Genomic DNA, 19132 nt, shown 5'->3' with positions numbered 1-19132 from the left:
ATCTTCTATATGCTTCCCGTAGAGTCTGGACCTCAGAAAGTCGGTACTCCAAGAGCGAGACTCCAGTAATTTAAAATTAATTGCACGTCAAAACTGAAGATCCAGTGTGCAGCAAATGACTGAAGGAAGTGCCGCATGGCCCTCGTGAAGCCATGCATGCAGACTGTCTCGTGTCCACTACTCAAGCTGCTGAAAGTAGTATCGTGGTATGGGTAATGCTCTGTTGTTACGGACTGAGTTCGCTCATTCTGTTAGGAAGTCTCATTATTTCCAATAAATATCTTTCTGTCGTGTCTTACCAACTTCACCCTACAGTGCTTCATATTTATCCAGCCTGAGATGAATTCTTTCAAGACGACGACGTGAACTGTCCACTTTGCAAAAATTGTATCTGAATGGTTCGAAGAACAGTCCCAAGATTTCCAACATCTATCCAAGTCGCTTAATTCTGCTGATCTGAATCCAATTGAGAATGTCTGGGATATGTTGGAAAGGGCAGTTCTTTACCGACCAATACTGCAGTTTAACAAATATCCTGACGGAAGAATGGCCATATACTGAGCTAAACTTCCTCAGACACCTAGTGGGATCCATGCGACCAAGTGCACAGGCTGTAATTTGGGCGAAAAGTGGCCCTACTAGATATCGAATAAAGTTTTCTAATTTTTTAGCCAGTGAGTGAATGTAATGAAAGGTGTACGTTTAAACGTACACCTTTAATGTTGCAAAATACGATTTTATTCTTGAAAGTAACAATTCCAAATAACACTTGGTGGGATTTAATTAAAAGTGGTATTGGTTTATGATACATATAGACTGGTTTATGACACATGTAGATATCAAGGTTCCCTCTTTGTAAAATATAAACAAATGGTAAGAGAGGTCAATGGTGTCCTGTCGACGATTTATAGAACAACTGCTTGTAGAGAGTCGCTTGTTTACCCAGGTAAGTCCAATAGACTATGAAAAGCGAAGGTTCCGGATCCTTTTTGAAGGGTAGTGTGTGTTGTGGTCCGTTTCACCCTTTAATCTTTTGAGAAAACCATGCATCTCGCTGGAGACACGTGTTTTATCCAACAAGCAGTCAAATGAATTCTCGATACTTATGAACTCGTCATTGGCATGAAAAAGAATTGGCATGCATAAGAGTTATTTCTGCCCCGAAGGTTCGAATCCAGGCTTTTTCTCCATATGGCATGACAAAACAGCGATGATGGCCACAAGGATAAACGTGATTGAAAATCCTGCCATTTACCTTCCAAAAGAATCTGAACAACCCTGGTTTCATTGTCTGTTGGATCTACTCCGATAAAAAAATTAACTCAGACCGGCACACAAGGACAGCATATAAGAGCGATTCATAGCGGGTAAAACGAGATCAACGCTATTGAAAGTGAGTGGCATTGAGGTCAAACCGAAAAAGACGTGTGACCCGATACTTTTGTGAAGGTAGGGTAAATCTAAAAGTGTGTTTGGAACATCGATAGAAATAATATGCTTCACACACTCTCACAACTAAAAATCATACTTGTTTAAGTCATATAAACGTACACCTTACCTGCAGGGAAAGCTTCAACTAATTATTTTCATTCGAACAGTTGCAGTCTGCTCCTTAACACGAGTTAAGATGTATTAAAGAACTACAAATTGAACCCCCTTCCAAGATTGACTATCTGAGCTACGATGTGAAAAAAAGTCCATGAGATATTTATTGGTTTTCTCTCTTTAAAGATAGATTTTTTTTCTTTTACAGCTATTACAATGACTGCCTCATTTTCCTCCATCGTGTTAACCATATGTACCATGGCTGCACTTCAAGAAACCACTGGCCATCGCATCACATTACGGGATGGTGGTTACGAAGATATCCTGATCGCCATTGATAAAAGCATACCGGAAAATAGAAAACTTGTGGAAAAAATCCAGGTGAGATATTTGTAAAGAGAGATTCTATATCTGGTGATTCAGTTTCTATAAGTCGGATATTTCAATTAATAATTCAACAATAATTTTAATAGAAATAATTTGAAGACCAAACAGCAGACTATAATCAAAACTGTCTCGTTGTCTTCTTCAGAAAATGATGGAGGAAGCCTCCGAACTTTTATTTGAGGCCACCAGAGGACGTGTGTACTTCAAGTCCGTTACGATAGCTTTGCCAGCAGCCTGGAACCGACATTCCCATTATGTAATAACAAGTCAGGTGGAGTACCAAGACGATGCCCACATTAAGATAGCTCCCCCAAACCCGGTTTATGGAGACAGACCATACACCCTCCAACCAGGTGGCTGTGGCGAGGAAGGTCAGTACATTCACTTCACTCCCAGGTTCTTTAAAGATGTTGGTGGACCCTTAAAGAATCTCTATGGAAGTCTTGGTAAGTCTATTGAACGAAATTGTATAACACAGCTAAGACTAAACTGAAAATAAAAAGAAAAAGAACTCTATTCTGTAAGAAACTGTTCACATAGTACATGTTTCCCCATATGTTCTGAAGTTCTAAGCTTTTATCGTGATAACTTGGAGAGCTAATAATATTTCTGTTATTCTTTTAGGAAGACAGTTAGTACATCAGTGGGCTCATCTAAGATATGGTGTTTTTGATGAATATGGCATTCCTGGGGACCACTCATTCCCTGTGTTATATCGTAAGGATGGCAAGGTTTGTAATACAATATACTTCTGAAAGTATGAAAACGGTAGCAAATTCGTTTATTGTAAATAAACAATAGTGAACATTCGGATCTGGTTGTCCAGTTTTCGTTTGAATGGTCTATAGCACTTCTGTCTGATGTTGTCAATGACACAAACATATATACATAGATACACCTAAGTGCTGTAGCCCTCCGTCCAATAGTGATTTCATCACTTGTTTGGAGAGGTCTTCAGCCACAGCTACTTTCATAGCAATATGTCACTGCCGTTTTTGAGGTCATGGTGATCCCTGACAGCCTTTTATTATAAATTCGAACCAGACCCAATCTTGAATACGTTGTTGAGAAGATCTAAACAGCTGAGATCAATCGCTAAGTCCAGCCTTCGACGGAGCACCTGGATCAAAAGATAAATAATCTTTTTTTTTTCCAATGCTAACACCTCTTGAATATTTTAAAATATTTTTTGTTCAAGTTTCTAAAAATTTTCTTGTTTAATTTTCTTTCTTCCCCCGCTGTCTGGACCCAGGCTCGGACTTACAGTTTGTAGGGTCCAAACAGAGGAGGAGGTCCCCATCTGGTGAGTACTGTATTCTTATGTATACCTTAGGGCCTGCCTGTGTCCCGAGAGAGAGAGAGAGAGAGAGAGAGAGAGAGAGAGAGAGAGAGAGAGAGAGAGAGTATAACAAATAAACCTAATTTTGTATTATCTTGATGATTACGTTCTTTCCTTTTAGATCTACCCATCTCTCTGCATCAAAGGTATCAAAGGATGGTTTAGAAGAACCAACGGAGAGCACTGCAGCCTTAGTAAGGACTTCGTTGCTGATCCCGACTGCATCTTCATCCCTGACCTATCTACTTCCGCAAAAGCGTCTCTCATGTACGGTCCCTTTCTGTCTTCTGTAAGTAGGACGCGTGATAAGGAACTTTGTTCCTTAAACTCAATTACTAAATTAAGCCTAAATTATCCAACTTCTCTCAAAAGAATGTTACAACTTGAATTTTTTTTTTCTTTTTTTTCCTCTTGAATATTTCAGGTAAAGTATTTTTGCAACGGAAGTGAAGAATTTCGTCACAATATTTGGTCCCCTAATAAGCAAAACCTCATGTGCAATTACGCCAGTTCCGAAGAAGTGATTAACAGGCATCCAGACTTCGAGAATAATAATGGGTACGTGACGTCACACATGACGTTCACTGTATTATTTCCTCAGCTATGTTAGCACTATTACTCAAGGAGATTCATTAAATTCGTTATTCTTTTGTTGCTGATGGCAGAGGTCACCGTAATTTAAAATTTCTTTTTGAGCTAATTTAAGATCTGCAGTATGCACTTATTATATATCCTCATAAGTTTGCTAATTTTCTCATCGTTTGAGATAAAAAAGAATTCAGAATTTTCATGACTCTTAGCTAAAACAGATAAACGATTGTAACTTTCTAGTAAATGATGCCCTCTGCCGGCAGAAAAAAAAGTCTTATTTAATTATTAATTAAATTTAATACATAAATTATTTTCTTGTAATATCACTAAATATTTAACGTATTAATGTATTTAATATTAATGACATCAATGGTGACGTAATTTTAATACATTTCAGTACATTATTAGTAGACGTCTTTAGACTTAAATCGACTAATATTAACTTTATATGCCGAAATCGATAAACAATTCTAGTAAATAATGCCCTCTACCGGCAGAAATAAAGTCTGTGATTAATGTGAATATAAATAAAATTTTGGTCTTGTAATATCACTAAATATTTGATATATTAATGTATCTAATAACGTAAAAGGTGGCGTAAAATTTTAATACATTTCAGTACGTTATTACTAGACTTCTTTAGACTTAAATATAATATATTAACTTTATATGCTGCAATCGATTAAGAAACGATTGTAATTTTCTAGTAAACAATGCCCTCTGCCGGTAGATATAAAGTCTGTGTTTAATATAATACAGTGTACATAAAATTTTGTTCTTTTAATATCACTAAATATTTGATTTATTAATGTATTTAATGACGTCAAAGGTGGCGTAAAATTTTAATACATTTCTGTACATTATTTATCATCAAATTTACGTTCATTTACTTAATTTATAGCTAAAATATTATAAAGCAAAGAAGTATTAGAAATCATCGTTGTTCTTGGTTAATAGAGACAGATTACTGATATAAACTTTGAAGAGACTCTTGATGCAATAAAAGTGGTCAGTATGATCGAGTTGCGTCAGCTGGACTATTTGTACAACTGTCAAGTGAATTTTCATTTATGTCTCAGTAAATTAGCCACTCGAGAAGTCTGGAGTACCGGTAGTTGGAACTAGGCAGCGCAAGGTTGTCGAACATACTACATACACTTGGGCCCATAAGTTAAGTTACTGCCATAAAATCAGGTTACTCTATGTAGTCAATTTTTTTTTTTTTCTAAAAATTAACTATATAAAGCTCTTCGGGTTAAATATAAACATATTGCTTTCATTGATATAATATATAAATTTAAAATATTGCTATCATGTTATAATATGTTTATGTTAACTACGTTTCTGCTAACTATTAATTTCGGTTGTTCATATTACGTCACAAAATTGTATGCGTGGGCAATTTATTAATTCAGTAAATATTACGCGTTCATGAGTATCGTTTTTTGCACAATATAATTTAAGAGTTGTGTGTGGGCGTGTGTTGGTGAGTCAGAGAGTGGCTTCCTAATCTAGATTCATACAAACGAAGTGTTTAACAAGGTCTGTAAAAATTTAGGAGCGGTTAAAAACGGAAAATATGAAATTTTAAAATTGTCTCTCTTTTCCATATTCAGAATAAATATGTTTAATTTGTACAATAGGTCCTCCAATCTCACCAAAGACAATGTTTCACCGAAGTTCAGAATAGTAATGCCGAAAAAATCCACTAGAGGACGCTACATCCTAGCTATAGACGATTCCTCACATAGAGAGGTTAGTTGATAAAAATATCTATATAAGTATATAAGTACCTTTTTTTTTCTTATTTTTAGCTGTAAAATATGCTACTATATCCCTTCGGTGAAATTTTAAAACACCTTGCGTATAAAATATAATTATTTTTTAAACTAAAATATATTTTATATAATTTAATTTTTATATTAAAAAAATGAAAAAAAAAATTGGAATAGAAAGTGAGTGTAGTGTAAAAATGGATACTGCTTCGGGTCAGAAGTCACCAGAGGCGAAAATATAAATTATGGGATCATCTAGCCAAAATTGCCAACTCCCATGCGATTTTTGGCTTATAGATAAAAGCACGCCATGCTTCTATCGTTTGTAACACTCCTAATGCCAATTTTATTATTATTATTATTATTATTATTATTATTATTAGCCATATGGTGCAAGGAAGCCTGAGGCTTATACTGCACCAGCCAAAAAAAAGTTAATTTACCCTAGGACCCAGAGAGAGAGAGAGAGAGAGAGAGAGAGAGAGAGAGAGAGAGAGAGAGAGAGAGATGTAGAAGGAAATCACCAAGAAAGAGAAGAATGATGATATCCAGCTCAGGACCCTGGGTGTGCCAAGCCCATACTCACCAGATGTGAGCCCCTGGAGGGATTTTTTCGATTAAAGCACACTCCTTTACGTCATAGTACACAAAATAATTCCAAAATGGAGGTGTGATATCCTATCTTAAATTTTCTAAACAGGATATTTGAGCAATATGGCTAGTGTCAATAATTTATAAGAGATGGAGAAGTTTTATAAAGAAGAATCTAAAACGATATTCAAATATGTGGGCGGAACAGACGACTGGCTATTTCCGTTTGACCAATAAGATCGTTCCATCTCATTGTCAGACGAGAATAAGCTAACAATGGACTTCCGCGTGAAAAGAAACTTTGGCAGCTTGCCAAAACACTTATATTGTGATGTTAACTTCACCCAGAGTTTATAAAATGAGATAGTTGTTGGTTGTTTTTTTACATGCGCAAACAGTTATTACAAGTTTGCGGGTTTACATAAAAAAAAGTGTACTATAGAACGCGAATCAACAAATATTTCTTCACTTTTTACAAATGCACTGTAAATGAGTGCGTTAATATGTCTGTATTTATTAGTATTAATATTATAATGGTGAAATGGTCCAAGAATTCTTAATCATTCCTAAAAAGTGGCTGTCCAATTCTGCTGCTCTCGTGGGAACCCCGTGCACAGGGGGGGGGGGGAAGACTCCAGTTCGAGTCCCGTTGATGACGTGAGTATTTTCATGGGCCTTTTTCACAACATGGTTGAGTTAATGGAGAGATAGCATGGGTTTTCATCCCGGAAACACGTATTTCTCCAGTTTCAATGCAATATAGCCTAAGTTGCTAATGTACCTAAAACCCGACAATAACAATCAACCAACCAATCCCCTCCTCTTCAACTTTCCCTGTTCCTCCCGTTATATTATATCAGAATATCCTGCCATTACTGTATAGATTAATGAATCACCTTTAAAAATATCCCACTCGAAGTACAAGTGGGATTTATTTATAGAGAGATATTTCCGATAACTTTTTATTTAATGTCAGTTTTTGATCATAATAAAAATAATTTTATTTCAGAGTGAATATATCAGCGCAGTTCTTTCTGCTTGTCGTGAACTTATTAACAGCGTACTACCCATAAACTCAGAGGTCGGAATAGTGACTTTCAGCGAGCCAGTTAGAGTACGTGTTCGAGTGACCAAATTGGTGAAGGGAGAAGACAGAGATAAAGTTGCTCAAAATCTACCACACGAAGAATTTGGATATCCTAATATAAATGATGGCCTCACCAAAAGTATCAAAGTAAATATATTTCATTTTTAACCTTCGATTTAGGGATAAAAATCAAAATGATTCACCAAAATCGGGTTCTAATCAAGGAAAACGTTACTAGTAATTTGTCAATATTTTATTTTTTCCAGGAACTAAACGGGAGTTATGTTTCCCAAGAAGGAGGTATTATCATCCTAATCACAGGTGGAGCGGATCATGATGGATATCGGAAATGGCAGTTGCAAGAAATCTTTCAAAAGATAGTAAAGTCTCGAGTGATCGTCCATACGATATTTATAGGAGAGAAAGTTCCAGAGACGCTCCAAACCTTTAGCGGTGAAACCGGGGGTAAGTACTACCTGGTGAAGAATTCCGCCAAGGAAGCTGTACTGAAAAGGGTGTTAAAAGAAATTGTGGCCAAGCAAACTCCCACGGAGGAAAGAGCTGTAAAGGTTAGGACTTCAAATCCTTGTGAGGTTAATGATTGCTGTATAATAAATGAACGTAGGCGCGAATTACACAATTTTTATTTTCTCTCTTCCTCGGTATAGATTGTCGACGATGATATCCGGTTACTGAAAAAAACCCAGAAAACCATCAACATCAACATTGATCCTGAAATAGGCAAAGACACTTCCATAGCGATATCCAGCAAGTACCTAAAACACATAAGAATCACCTTTGACAGTTACAATGTCAAATCATCGGAAAGCTGGCAGTTTGAAAAGGAAATGAAAGACGAACCAGACTGGAAGTCGAAGCCCAACTATCGTTGGAGGCGTACTTCGGATGATTCAGGACCTAATACGAAAATGCTAGTCTCTGACGAAGGTGGAAATGTAATGCTTAAAAGGACTCAGTTGGTTAGTGAGGTGAGTATCTATTTATTGGTAAACCTGTTTTCCTTTTTTGAATTTGTTTTTTCGTTGATTCGATTTATATGGATATGACTGAGAGATGAAATCTTTCTCCAACAGGTTGGCACGTACGGTGTGAAGCTGAATAATTTGGCATCCTTTCCGATTACTCTGCAAATAACAGCATCGTCGCATATTAGAAATGTAAGCCAGCAGCCAGTACGATTGCGAGCTTGGGTCAGTAAAAGTGAATTGGAAGTTCCAGAAGAAATTAAGGTGTTTGCTGAGTTAAAGAAAGATTCTAGAGCCGTTCTGCGGTCAAGTGTTATTGCAACCGTAACAGGACCGGAAGATTCGAAAGTGGTTTTTGACCTATTCGATAATGGAGCAGGTAATTATTCTTCTAATACTACGATTAATTAAATTTCAGATATTAAAGAAGTATTTTCCATATTTAATTTTGAAGTTCAAGTTAAAATCTTCAAAAGCTTTAAAAGAAAGTATTCGACAATACCCCTTCCACATAACACTAACGGATGCCAGACTGTCTTCCCATCAGATGGTCGAGAAACTGGTTGGGTTTCTCGGCACCAACTGCCCAACTTGGTGATGAATCTTTGTAACAGACCAAGCTACAACTTGGCGTCAACAGCATCCCGATGATTCTCCAAGTGGTAGATTCAGACAAATCTTTGATACTTTAGGACGGTAAATCAACAGGTGTGTTATCTTTTGCAATTGAATTTTACGAATGAGATGAATCTGCGACATAGTCGAGTATTAAATACTCAACCATGTCGCAAGAAATGGTAGCAGACCTGAATTTTCATGCTCTTGACTTGAATTTGTTAGAGAACCTAATACTTACTGATACATACTGTAGATACATAAATTGTCCAATAGATTTTGCAGTGATTCCGTAATTATTTTGACTGGTCCACACTGGTCAAAATAACTGACAGAACAGAATACAAAATAATTATTTATTAAATAGTATTACATTTATTATATTATAATTTAATCTAATATAGAGATATGCTTTTTTGTTCTTGAAGGTGCTGATTCTAAAGTGGATGATGGTATTTATTCGGCATTCTTTAGGAATTTTGGAGTCAGAGGACGCTACAGTGTTATTGTGAAAGCTGAAAGTACGAATAGTACAGTCATCTCTAAGCCTGCAAAGATTGTTACGATACAAGATATGGAAAGTAAGTACAAACGTTCCGTAAAACAAAAGTAGAAAGTTATTGTATTAGGTATAAGTACTTGTTTGGTTGTTCCATTGTTCTGACTATACTTACAGCCGTCCAAATCCTTTTGAGCCTGCATAGCTTGATTAAGATCGTTAAACGCCCTCACAACATTTTATCTGTTAGCAAACTTTGGCAGGTTCCCCTGTCATTCAATCAATATCATTTAAGATGAAAAGAAAGAACTGAGGTCCGAACGTAGATCCCTGAGGGACCCAGCTTGCTACTCCAGTCAATTCTGATGAATATCCATTTATGACTACCCTCTGTCCACCGTCTTATAACCGGTCCCTAATCCACCGATTTATCTTGCCGTCGTGCTCAAAGTTATACAATAATCTCTTCAGGAATCGTACCAAAAACCATTACTAAAATAGAAATATATAGTGTCAAATGAGTTTCTTTTATCCAACTGCTTTATAACTTGATCATAGCAATTTACCAGTTTTGTCAGGCAAGATTATCCCTTGATCAAATCTTTCCGAGAACCATTTGGAATGCAATCGTGTCGAGATGGTCCTGTATTGCGTCTTTATCCATAGATTCCATAATTTTACCAACCACAGAAGTCAAACTCACTTGTCTAAATTTCAGCACACTTTTTGGTACTCCTTTATGGAATGAAGAGACATTGGCACTGCTTCTCCTGTTCAAGGGAGCATTCTCTGAAACTAATGATAATCTCAAGTAACGTTATTAATGGTCGGAAAAACTCGACTGCCTCATTTTTCAGTATAACTGGATGTACCTCATTCCCCCACTCCCCGTGGACATTATTTTCTCTAAGCTTCAGCAGCTGTTCAAATAGGCACTTCTCTGATATCATTACATCGTTTATGTTGAAGCGATTCAGCTACTATGTCTACATTTGTTGATTCAACCAATATTTCAAACTGCTCAATTGTTTACCCTACCAGTAAAGATGCACCTGTTTTTACATTCAATAACCTTAATATAACCCACGTGTTTACTTGTTGCATGATTTCAATAGCAGAGCTTGTAATCTTCAATACCTCAATTTGCATACTGCTTTTTGCTCCATTAGAAGCAGTGCAAGAATCACTTTCACATCTGCCTGCAGCTACTGTTAGTCTTTTAGTTTCTAAACCCGCCCCCTCCAAGCTAGCAGTTTTCCAACTCACTCGCACCCTTTCTATTTAAGTGTATTCCATCCCTGTAGAAGCAGTCTCTCCTGTTAACAAGCACAGACCACGTTGAGAAAAATTCTATCCCTTAAGCTTTGCACAGTCTCTCTATCGACCGATTTATTGACAAGGTTCTCATCATTTGCTCTCTCAAGGTTCTCATTATTTGGTCTCATAATTTGCTCCCTCTCGTGAGCCAAGATTTCGAAGCCATCTTATTTATGTAGAATTGATGAAGGTCTTTGTAGTGTCCGCCATGGAGTGCCTTCTTCACCCATCTTTCTGTCTTTGTTTCTTCTGTCTATGTGTGTGGGATCTCTTTGTTAAGGTCGTGTGCTGTTGGGGTGGGTTTTTTTTAGGAGCATTAGCAACTAAGGTAATATTGCTGTGTCCATGCTGTCTGTAAATTGAGTGCGTTCTGAGGTCGATTTTCTGTTTTCTGGACGAAAAACCCGAGTTTCCATGAGAAAATACCATGCTACCCTCGCCTGAGACCGACAAACTCAGCTACGTTGTGAAAAAGGACAATTAAAATTCCTCACATCATCGAAGGGACTCGAACTCAGGTCTTTTCCACCCGGCAATTCTACCAACTGTGCTACGCACGAGGGCTTTGTGTGCTCTTTATGGCTTGATAGATTTGTTGCCATGTTTTTTTTAAAGTAATCACTAAGGTTCTTAATCTCCTTCTTCTCTTGTTTAATGAGATCAGTCAATCCCCTCCTCCTACTTTACGGGCTATGGTCAGCCTCTCGATGGCCGACTTCGAATGCTGTTGGCCGCTCTTCGCCATCATTATCCTGATCGATTTCTACTAGTTCTTGTTTATACTCCGGCACGACTACCAGGTCAGTGGAGTTTACAATAAATCAATAAATACAAATTTTAATCGTATTTAGTAGTCACGGGCTTGAATCCCGGTCCACTCAAAGGGCGCGTGCTATTTCACTCGCGCTCTTGACCATTCGGCTATTTCATAATCTCCTCCAATCTCGGTGTTGGTTCTGTCTCTGATCCGAAGAAGTATTAGCATTGGAACTGCCTAAGTGGTTATGGGTATGACTATGTTCTTGCCATCCGGCTTTAATTTCGCAGGCTTCTCAGTCTCTGAAGGTATTTTTCAGTCAGATGGGCCTTGATCTCCTTGTGTTCTAACTGGTGGGCCTGCATCATCCCAAGATATGTGGTTTCTTCCTTTGACAAAGGACAAATTGTGGGAGCGCGACGAGCTGGTGCCTCGATTTCCCAAACGGCTGAACTGTTGGGGTATTCGAGAGCCGCCATGGTTAAAGTGTACCAGGACTGGCTCAAAATGGTCAAACAACGACCCGTCGGCAAAGCTGCAAAGGTCGATGTTAGAGGTGAGCGCCGGGTCCGACGACTCGTACAGGCGAACAGGGGCAGCACTGTTGAAGAGTTGAGTACCCAATACAACATGGGCCAACCCGGAACAATATCTGCCATGACCATGCATCGCACGCTCGTACGTATGGGCTATACCAGCAGACAATCTCTACGGCATCCTCTCCTAACCAAGGTTCGTCTGTGTAAAAGACTCGCCTGGTGCAAAAAGCATTCAAGTTGGACGTGAGAAGACTGGAAGAAGGTGTGCTGGTCGGATGAGTCACGTTATTTACTCCACACTGTGGATGGTCGTGTACGGATTTGTCGTCAACAACATGAGACTCTTGATCCATGATGCATGGTTTCAAAAGTGCAAGCCGGTGGAGGCGGTTGTATGGTGTGGGAAATATTTCACTGGCAAGCATTTGGACTCCTGGTGCATACCGAGCAACGTATCAGTGGTCTCCACTATAGTCAATTGCTTGCTGACTGTGTACACCCCACTATGCTACACTTTTTCCCGAATGGCGATGGTGTCTTCCAAGATGATAATGCGCTGAGCCATCGGGCACTTGTTGTGCAGGAATGGTTTGAGGAACACAGTTCTGACTTCCAGCATATCGATTGGCCTCCGAACTTCCCCTGATATCAATCCCATAGAGCACTTGTGCTTCTATGGGATTGATATCAGGAAGGAAATTGTGAAGCACTTCATAGTGAAGTGCTTCACAATTGTGGGACACTATGGAAAGGCATATCAGGCATCTGGATACACCAATTACCTCCATACCTGCATTGCTGACCGCATTACACACAGCTTGGTTGGCCATACCTCCCGAACGCTTCCGACATCTTGTTGAATCAATGCCACGTCGGATAACAGCTTTACTGAGAGCAAAAGGAGGACCTACGAAGTATTAGGTAGGTGGTCATAATTCAGTGATCACTCAGTGTACATACCCCAGGTTGTATACGCAGACAGCATTTTTGTATTTCACTTTACTTATTTCTTCCTGGATTTTATAACAGGTGAAAAAAGCACATTTTTCACGTTTATGCTGTGATTAATATAATAAGCAAATAGTAAGATACATGATTTACGCTAAGTTGGCTTTGGATTAACAACGCCCAATTCTAATCCTAATATATCGTGGGCCACCTTAATATAGCCTGTATACGTCTTGTCATGGATTCCACAAGGTGTCGCAGGCACCGATAGGCATGGATAGTCGTAGCACCGAATGTTCTTTACCAGAAGGTCCCAAACGTGCTAGTTGGGTTGAAATTAACTGAGTTTGGAGGCTCTGGGTGGACGGAGAATTCATTGTGGTCTTTCTGAAACCAGTTAACAACCTGCCGAGAAGATAGAAGCTGGAGTTGAACTACAATCTTATATTAGCCGTTCTCGACTTTGAGCCTTCATCTGCGTTACAGACGAGCTCATTTCTCTACAAGGTGTTGTTAATGCAAAACCAACTCAATGTTTATATTTAATAAACTGGTAAAATAAAAGCTAGTTCATCAAAGCAACATATCTGCGAACAGAGAACATTTCTTTTCTGCTCATCCACTATATTGTCAATTGATTCGTCCAATCAGCGCACGGTGACATATATAAATGTAATTGTCTCAGCTACAATATTTATGAAAAAAAAAGAGAAGGTAGAAACATCTGTTGGGCTTCTTTCTGTCCGATTTAATAAAATTTGGGATGGCTTGACAAATCTTTCTAAATGACCTAAATATAACTCCTCCTTTTCCAGGTCTACCAAAAAGCAGTTCTTCTTCTGAATTCACGTCTAGAGACTTTAATCTGCTCACGAATATGAAAAAGGACGAAAATAAAGCAAAGAAAGAGAAGAAAAATACGAATGAGACAGTTGAGGAAGAGGAGGAAGATGTCGAAATTAATTTTACTCGAGTTTCCAGTGTAGAAACCTTTGATTTGTTGTCAAATGAAAGAGTCTCAATTCCCCCTTCCAGGATTACTGATTTACGCGTTGTCAACAGCAGAACAGAAAGAAAGGGAGAAAAATTTGTTATACTTCAATGGACCTCGGGTGGAATTCCAGATAACGGTAAGTAACTTTTTTTTTCATGAAGAGTAAGTTCTCTTTTCTTAGAGTCTTCTTAAAATCTAAGCAATTTCTCTCTTCTTAGAATCTTACATCGAGCTTCGAGTGACTCACAGAGAAGATATTTTTGTCTACGGATTCAATCGAAGTTCCTTGATAAAGAAGAAACAAATTGTGGCTGGTAACCTGGTCCCAGTCGACATCGGGGAAGTCCAGTTATTAACGGTGAAAGTGGACAATTCTCTTTTGAGATCAAACAACGCTACTGGAACTATGGATATCTATTTTGTTGTCCAGATCGTAGACAAAATGAACAGTATTAGTGAAATGTCCAATATTGCCAGGGCTCATTATGGTTATCCGTTTCCCTCTAGAGATTCAGTTAGTATAGTACCCATCATCATTGGGATAGTAGTGACAGCATTGGTTTTGATCCTTATTGTGATAATAGTAATTGTGTACAGAAAGAAAAAAACTGGATCATCGTATGCATCAAGAGTCTGAGTTGGATTGTATTTTTCTACAGCCATTGTGTAACAAAATATTCGCTATTTTCGTCCACTTCTCACCAGCTGTGAGTTGAATGACGCGAAATTTTAAAACATTCTTTCTCTCTGCCTAATTCATGTTTTAAAGGAAGATAAACATGTTGGTGAAGGGTGACCAAATAATGGATAGAAGTTCGAGGATACATAAACGCGCCATCTGCGACCATAGAATTCGTCAAAAAGATATGACCAAGAAATATCATCAAGTGGTTAAGAATTCTTCTTGAATATGGCCTACAGTTAAAACATCTTGAGGTTTACCAAGAAGGTTTACTTTGTGGTATCACGATTTGGTTTTCTAGGAGAAAACGGGAAAAAGAGATATTGCAAATGGTGTCAGTAACTGTCTAGTCAGTGTATAAAATATAAAACAAAGAATATTGTAAAATTACATTTGATTATGATGTTAATACTTGTGGTGTATATTTTCTTGACCCACGAATTCCTTTCGCTAATATGATCTATTGTAACCTAGATATTACGCAATAATTTATTTCATAAACGAACAAATTTATCTTATTCTCTCTTTCTCTCCTCCCCTGTAAATTAAGAAAGTTATTCCACTAAGATTTTACAGAGTTCAAACCTTTATCTGCGTCTTTGATGATGAGGTATAATATTGCAGGAAGGTTGAATACAATATTGATGTTAGCAATGAAAGTGTACATAATTTGTGAATAGAATGATCGTAATAGTTGCGTTCACATGTAACCTTAAAGGCTTGAAATAAAGTATAAAGTATAGTTTTAATCTTGGTGTACCAAAGCAAAGAGAGAATCAAATTAATAGAAAGAAACTTGGGAAAATAAACATTTAATGTGCAAATATTTACATATCATACAAATACCAAATGCATCCTAGAAGAGATCTTTAGAATAATCTTATAAGTTGTTCAAATCATAACAAAAAAAACCCGAAACCAAAATCACGTATTAATAATATAATAATTTAAAATATATTCATATAGTTATTTAAAAATATTTGGAGTTATTTAATAATATATTATTATTATAGCGCTATTTAAAATGTATTACGAGGTCTTTCACCAGACATTGGCAAGTGTCCATTATAGAAAATTGATGAACTTCGGGATCCGATTGAATTCTCAAGGTCATCCATCATCATAACTGTTCAATAGAATACTTCTTTACATTGACTAGAGGGCCTTCCTGATTGGATACAAAGATCAGGTTCACTTCATCCCTTGTTGGCGTTTAATCTTTACAAATAGAAATGGATTTATGATGCCGAATATCTGACAGTCATTCTTATGGAATTAATCGGCGCAATCCTTTAGGATCTCCTATTCACTGTCTCTTGGATCATGACATGGAGGACTTTTAAAGAGATATTTGCAAGTGGTGTGGTGATTCCCATTATAATTAACTATCAGACACCATCTACCGATAGCTTTCATCTGCCAAAGAAATGCATGTGTTCCAAAGTGGTGCTTGACGTATTTCCCCACATTTGCCAACCCACGAAAAAATGCATTTTGCATGTACTGCCAATAATACTGAAAGTAACTTAGCGAAGTCAAAAAGATTTGTAACTTTTGGAATTGGCTCCGGAAGTCTTACCATCTTTTACAGTTTCATGTCTATACATTCAGAGACATGCACGGATATATGTATTTGGTGATTGGTGAAGGCATACGTACTCAATCAGGTTGTGGAGGTAGAATAGATGTGTCGTTTGCCGGGAAAGACTTATAAAATTGAGGCATAATGAGAGACTGTCCTCCGTGAGCTTCCCTCATCTTTTGTTACAAAAAATTTTCTCAGAAGTAGACACGCGTGTACTCTGATAAACAGAGCACAAACACGTCTACCTCTCCCAACCTTTGCAAACTGCCTGAATACGCATGCCGAATCGTTGACTACATATATTCGTGCATTCCCCACGGGGACATACAAGAAGAAGAAGAGCATGCACTCTGGGTCCTTCGACAGCTGTTTCAAAAAGTTACGAAACTCTTTAAACTCCACTAAGCAGATAAGACATTAACTGCAATGAATGAAGAACCTGTTGGTGAATGTTGTCAAAAACCACGGGTCTTTTAGATACATTTAAGATCTATCCAAAGAGAGTGTTGTGCTGATGAAGACTCAATATATATTTTGGACTATCGGAAAACTGGTCTACCTTCACTACTCGAGATTACTGCAAGGGTTAGGTCTTAGTAGTGTAGGTCATGGTCCGTCTCTTTTTCAGCAGTATCACTAATCCTATCAGAAAAACAATGACTGATACAGAAACACAAACTCCGACTACAATTTCGGCAATAGTAGCATTTCTCCACACACTGAAATAATTTGGTGTGGTGTAGTCGAAATGAGCACTAGCAATGTTAGAGATATCCCCTGTTAAATTCTTCCCATCTAGTATTCTGACTACAAAGTACACATCTGTGGTACCTGTAGCGCTTTTAGAGTTAATCATTCTCTTGTCTATCTTCATGATCACAACCTGCTGTTGACAACACCTTGATAATGTCAGATTGCCTACAACGACGTATGTGTCATTGAGTGGAACGGAACTGTTGAATTCGCTCAGCAAATGATTTGGTGTGAAACTAACTCGGACTTCCACATGAGAACCTAAACAAAAAGGAAAGCATAAAATTAACAAAGAAAGACAAATTGATTTAAACTCACACAGTCTCATTGAAATTGGCTACGTTGCGAATTTCTGCAAATTAATCCGTGGTGTGGGACTTGGATTTAGAATTTTAGATTTCACCCAGCTATGCCATTTCTTTAAAATGGTCGGCAGAGTTCAAAAGAGGACAGAGTCAGTTCAGGATGGTTCAAAGCATGGCTGCCATGAAAAAATATTAGAAAACAAGCATTAAAATGCCTGAACCTGAAAAAGTACTTAATCGTTTAAGCATTTTAACAATAATTCATGAGTATTTTGGAGTGTCTAAGGTTTGTGCAAGGTGGGTTCCGGGAAACGTTTGCAAACATCAGAGGGTGGAGGCATCAAAATAGAATTGAAAATTAATTCTTGCTAATCCAGATAGATTATTATCCCGTGTAGTGAGGGGCGATGAAACTTGGCTACATTTTTATGATTCCGAATCCAAATCAGAAAGGGTGCAGTGGAAACACAAGGGATCTATAACCCTGAAAAATTTCAAACGCAAACAACATCAATTGGAAAAAGTATTTGTCTCAATTTTTTGGGACACAAAAAGACTATTTTTAATTGATTGCCATTTTTATTCCAGGCTTATACCAAGGTTGAAAGCTGCAATTAGGTAGAAGCTATAGGAAGATTGGGTTATCGGTTTGGGTTGGGTTATCTTTTTAAATTTGAACGATAGCCTATTGGCTATCGTTCAAATTTAAAAAGTTGAACTTTATTCTGGCATTTGTAGACACTGGTTTCCTTCTCGTCACGAGAACTTTTAAGCGTGTAAGATAAATAAAAATATCTCCTACACTTGGTTAACCATCCTTCTACTGACTACAGTAAATATTCTATTTGTATTTTAAGACCAATAGAAGGAAAATAAAGACATATAGTAGAGTGCCTAGTGTGATTGATTTATTTTGGCTTGAATCAAGTTTGAATTTGTTTTGAATTGCACCATAAACCCAGAAGATATTAGGGGACACGCAGAGACACGATAATCTCATAAGATCGCTTTCTAATTTTATAAAGTATGCTAAAAATTTTAAAAATTGAAAAGAATAAACAAAAAGTTGCATAATACTAAACAATAAAATTAAGTTAAAAACAGAAATGAGGAAAAATTACAGGAATATATGAGACATGTCAAAAAAGTAATGAGATTAAATCAATAAAAAATTTTAATTTGAATTGTATGTAGAATAACTCTCTCTGCAACCACTCTGCAACTACAACGTCTCCAACGGCATTTCCAGTTGTTAAATCAAGACTGGTAGTCTTCATCTGTCAGCTCCTTTATAGTTTCGGTTACATTGAATTGTCTCTACCGACTCATAATGATTTCCTTTCAGTTTTAGGAACAAAAAGCAATCACATGGAGCAAGGTCCAGTGCATTCGGCGATTGCAAGAGGATAGGAATGCTCTTCTGTGTCAGAAATTCTGTAATGGAGATGGCAGAATGAGATGTCGTGTTGAAAGATGTTGTTGTTGTTGTTTTTTAGGAGCATTAGCAACTAAGGACATATTGTTCCGGGGATATGCGGTGGTCATTCCCTGACCTTTCCGCATCCTCCGTATATGGTGGTCACGGGCTCGAACCCCGGTCTAATCAAGAAGCGTGTGCTACGCACTGCTGCTCCTGCCCACCCGGCTACGGAGGCGCCAAATGTGTTGGAAGATCGTGGTGGAAGGTCGAATTTTTACTGATCTCTGGTCGTACACGAAGGATTCTTTTCCGTAACCGCTCGAGAATTTCCCTGTAGTAATTTTGGTTCATTGTATGTCCCTGTGGCAGAAACTCTTTGTGAATGATGCCACGATAATAAAAAATAACACACATAAT

The 19132-nt window shown here is 37.7% G+C and overlaps 2 protein-coding genes across 2 annotated transcripts in view; one reads left to right on the top strand and one right to left on the bottom strand.

Annotated features, from left to right (window-relative positions):
* Positions 1-15280, top strand: part of LOC150088770 (calcium-activated chloride channel regulator 1-like) — a 31251-nt gene extending 15971 nt beyond the window's left edge. The window contains exons 2-14 of the mRNA XM_090369641.1: positions 1754-1926; positions 2078-2378; positions 2557-2663; positions 3393-3560; positions 3696-3829; positions 5506-5617; positions 7238-7462; positions 7582-7884; positions 7984-8304; positions 8410-8680; positions 9345-9497; positions 13792-14106; positions 14189-15280. Of these exons, the coding sequence (XP_090225767.1) occupies positions 1762-1926; positions 2078-2378; positions 2557-2663; positions 3393-3560; positions 3696-3829; positions 5506-5617; positions 7238-7462; positions 7582-7884; positions 7984-8304; positions 8410-8680; positions 9345-9497; positions 13792-14106; positions 14189-14607 (2994 nt within the window). The 5' untranslated portion in view covers positions 1754-1761 and the 3' untranslated portion in view covers positions 14608-15280. The remainder of the gene's footprint in view (positions 1-1753; positions 1927-2077; positions 2379-2556; positions 2664-3392; positions 3561-3695; positions 3830-5505; positions 5618-7237; positions 7463-7581; positions 7885-7983; positions 8305-8409; positions 8681-9344; positions 9498-13791; positions 14107-14188) is intronic.
* Positions 15281-15670: 390 nt separating this feature from the next.
* Positions 15671-19132, bottom strand: part of LOC150088769 (calcium-activated chloride channel regulator 1-like) — a 31657-nt gene continuing 28195 nt past the window's right edge. Inside the window, exon 14 of the mRNA XM_090369637.1 lies at positions 15671-17251. Coding sequence (XP_090225763.1) covers positions 16824-17251 — 428 coding nt within the window. The 3' untranslated portion in view covers positions 15671-16823. The remainder of the gene's footprint in view (positions 17252-19132) is intronic.

Source organism: Mastigoproctus giganteus, chromosome 3, assembly GCF_048544385.1.
Source record: "Mastigoproctus giganteus isolate SK-2022 chromosome 3, ASM4854438v1, whole genome shotgun sequence".
NCBI classification, from domain to species: domain Eukaryota; kingdom Metazoa; phylum Arthropoda; class Arachnida; order Uropygi; family Thelyphonidae; genus Mastigoproctus; species Mastigoproctus giganteus.
Note: the sequence above shows the minus strand (reverse complement) of the source record. Positions and strands in the feature narration are given on the sequence as shown.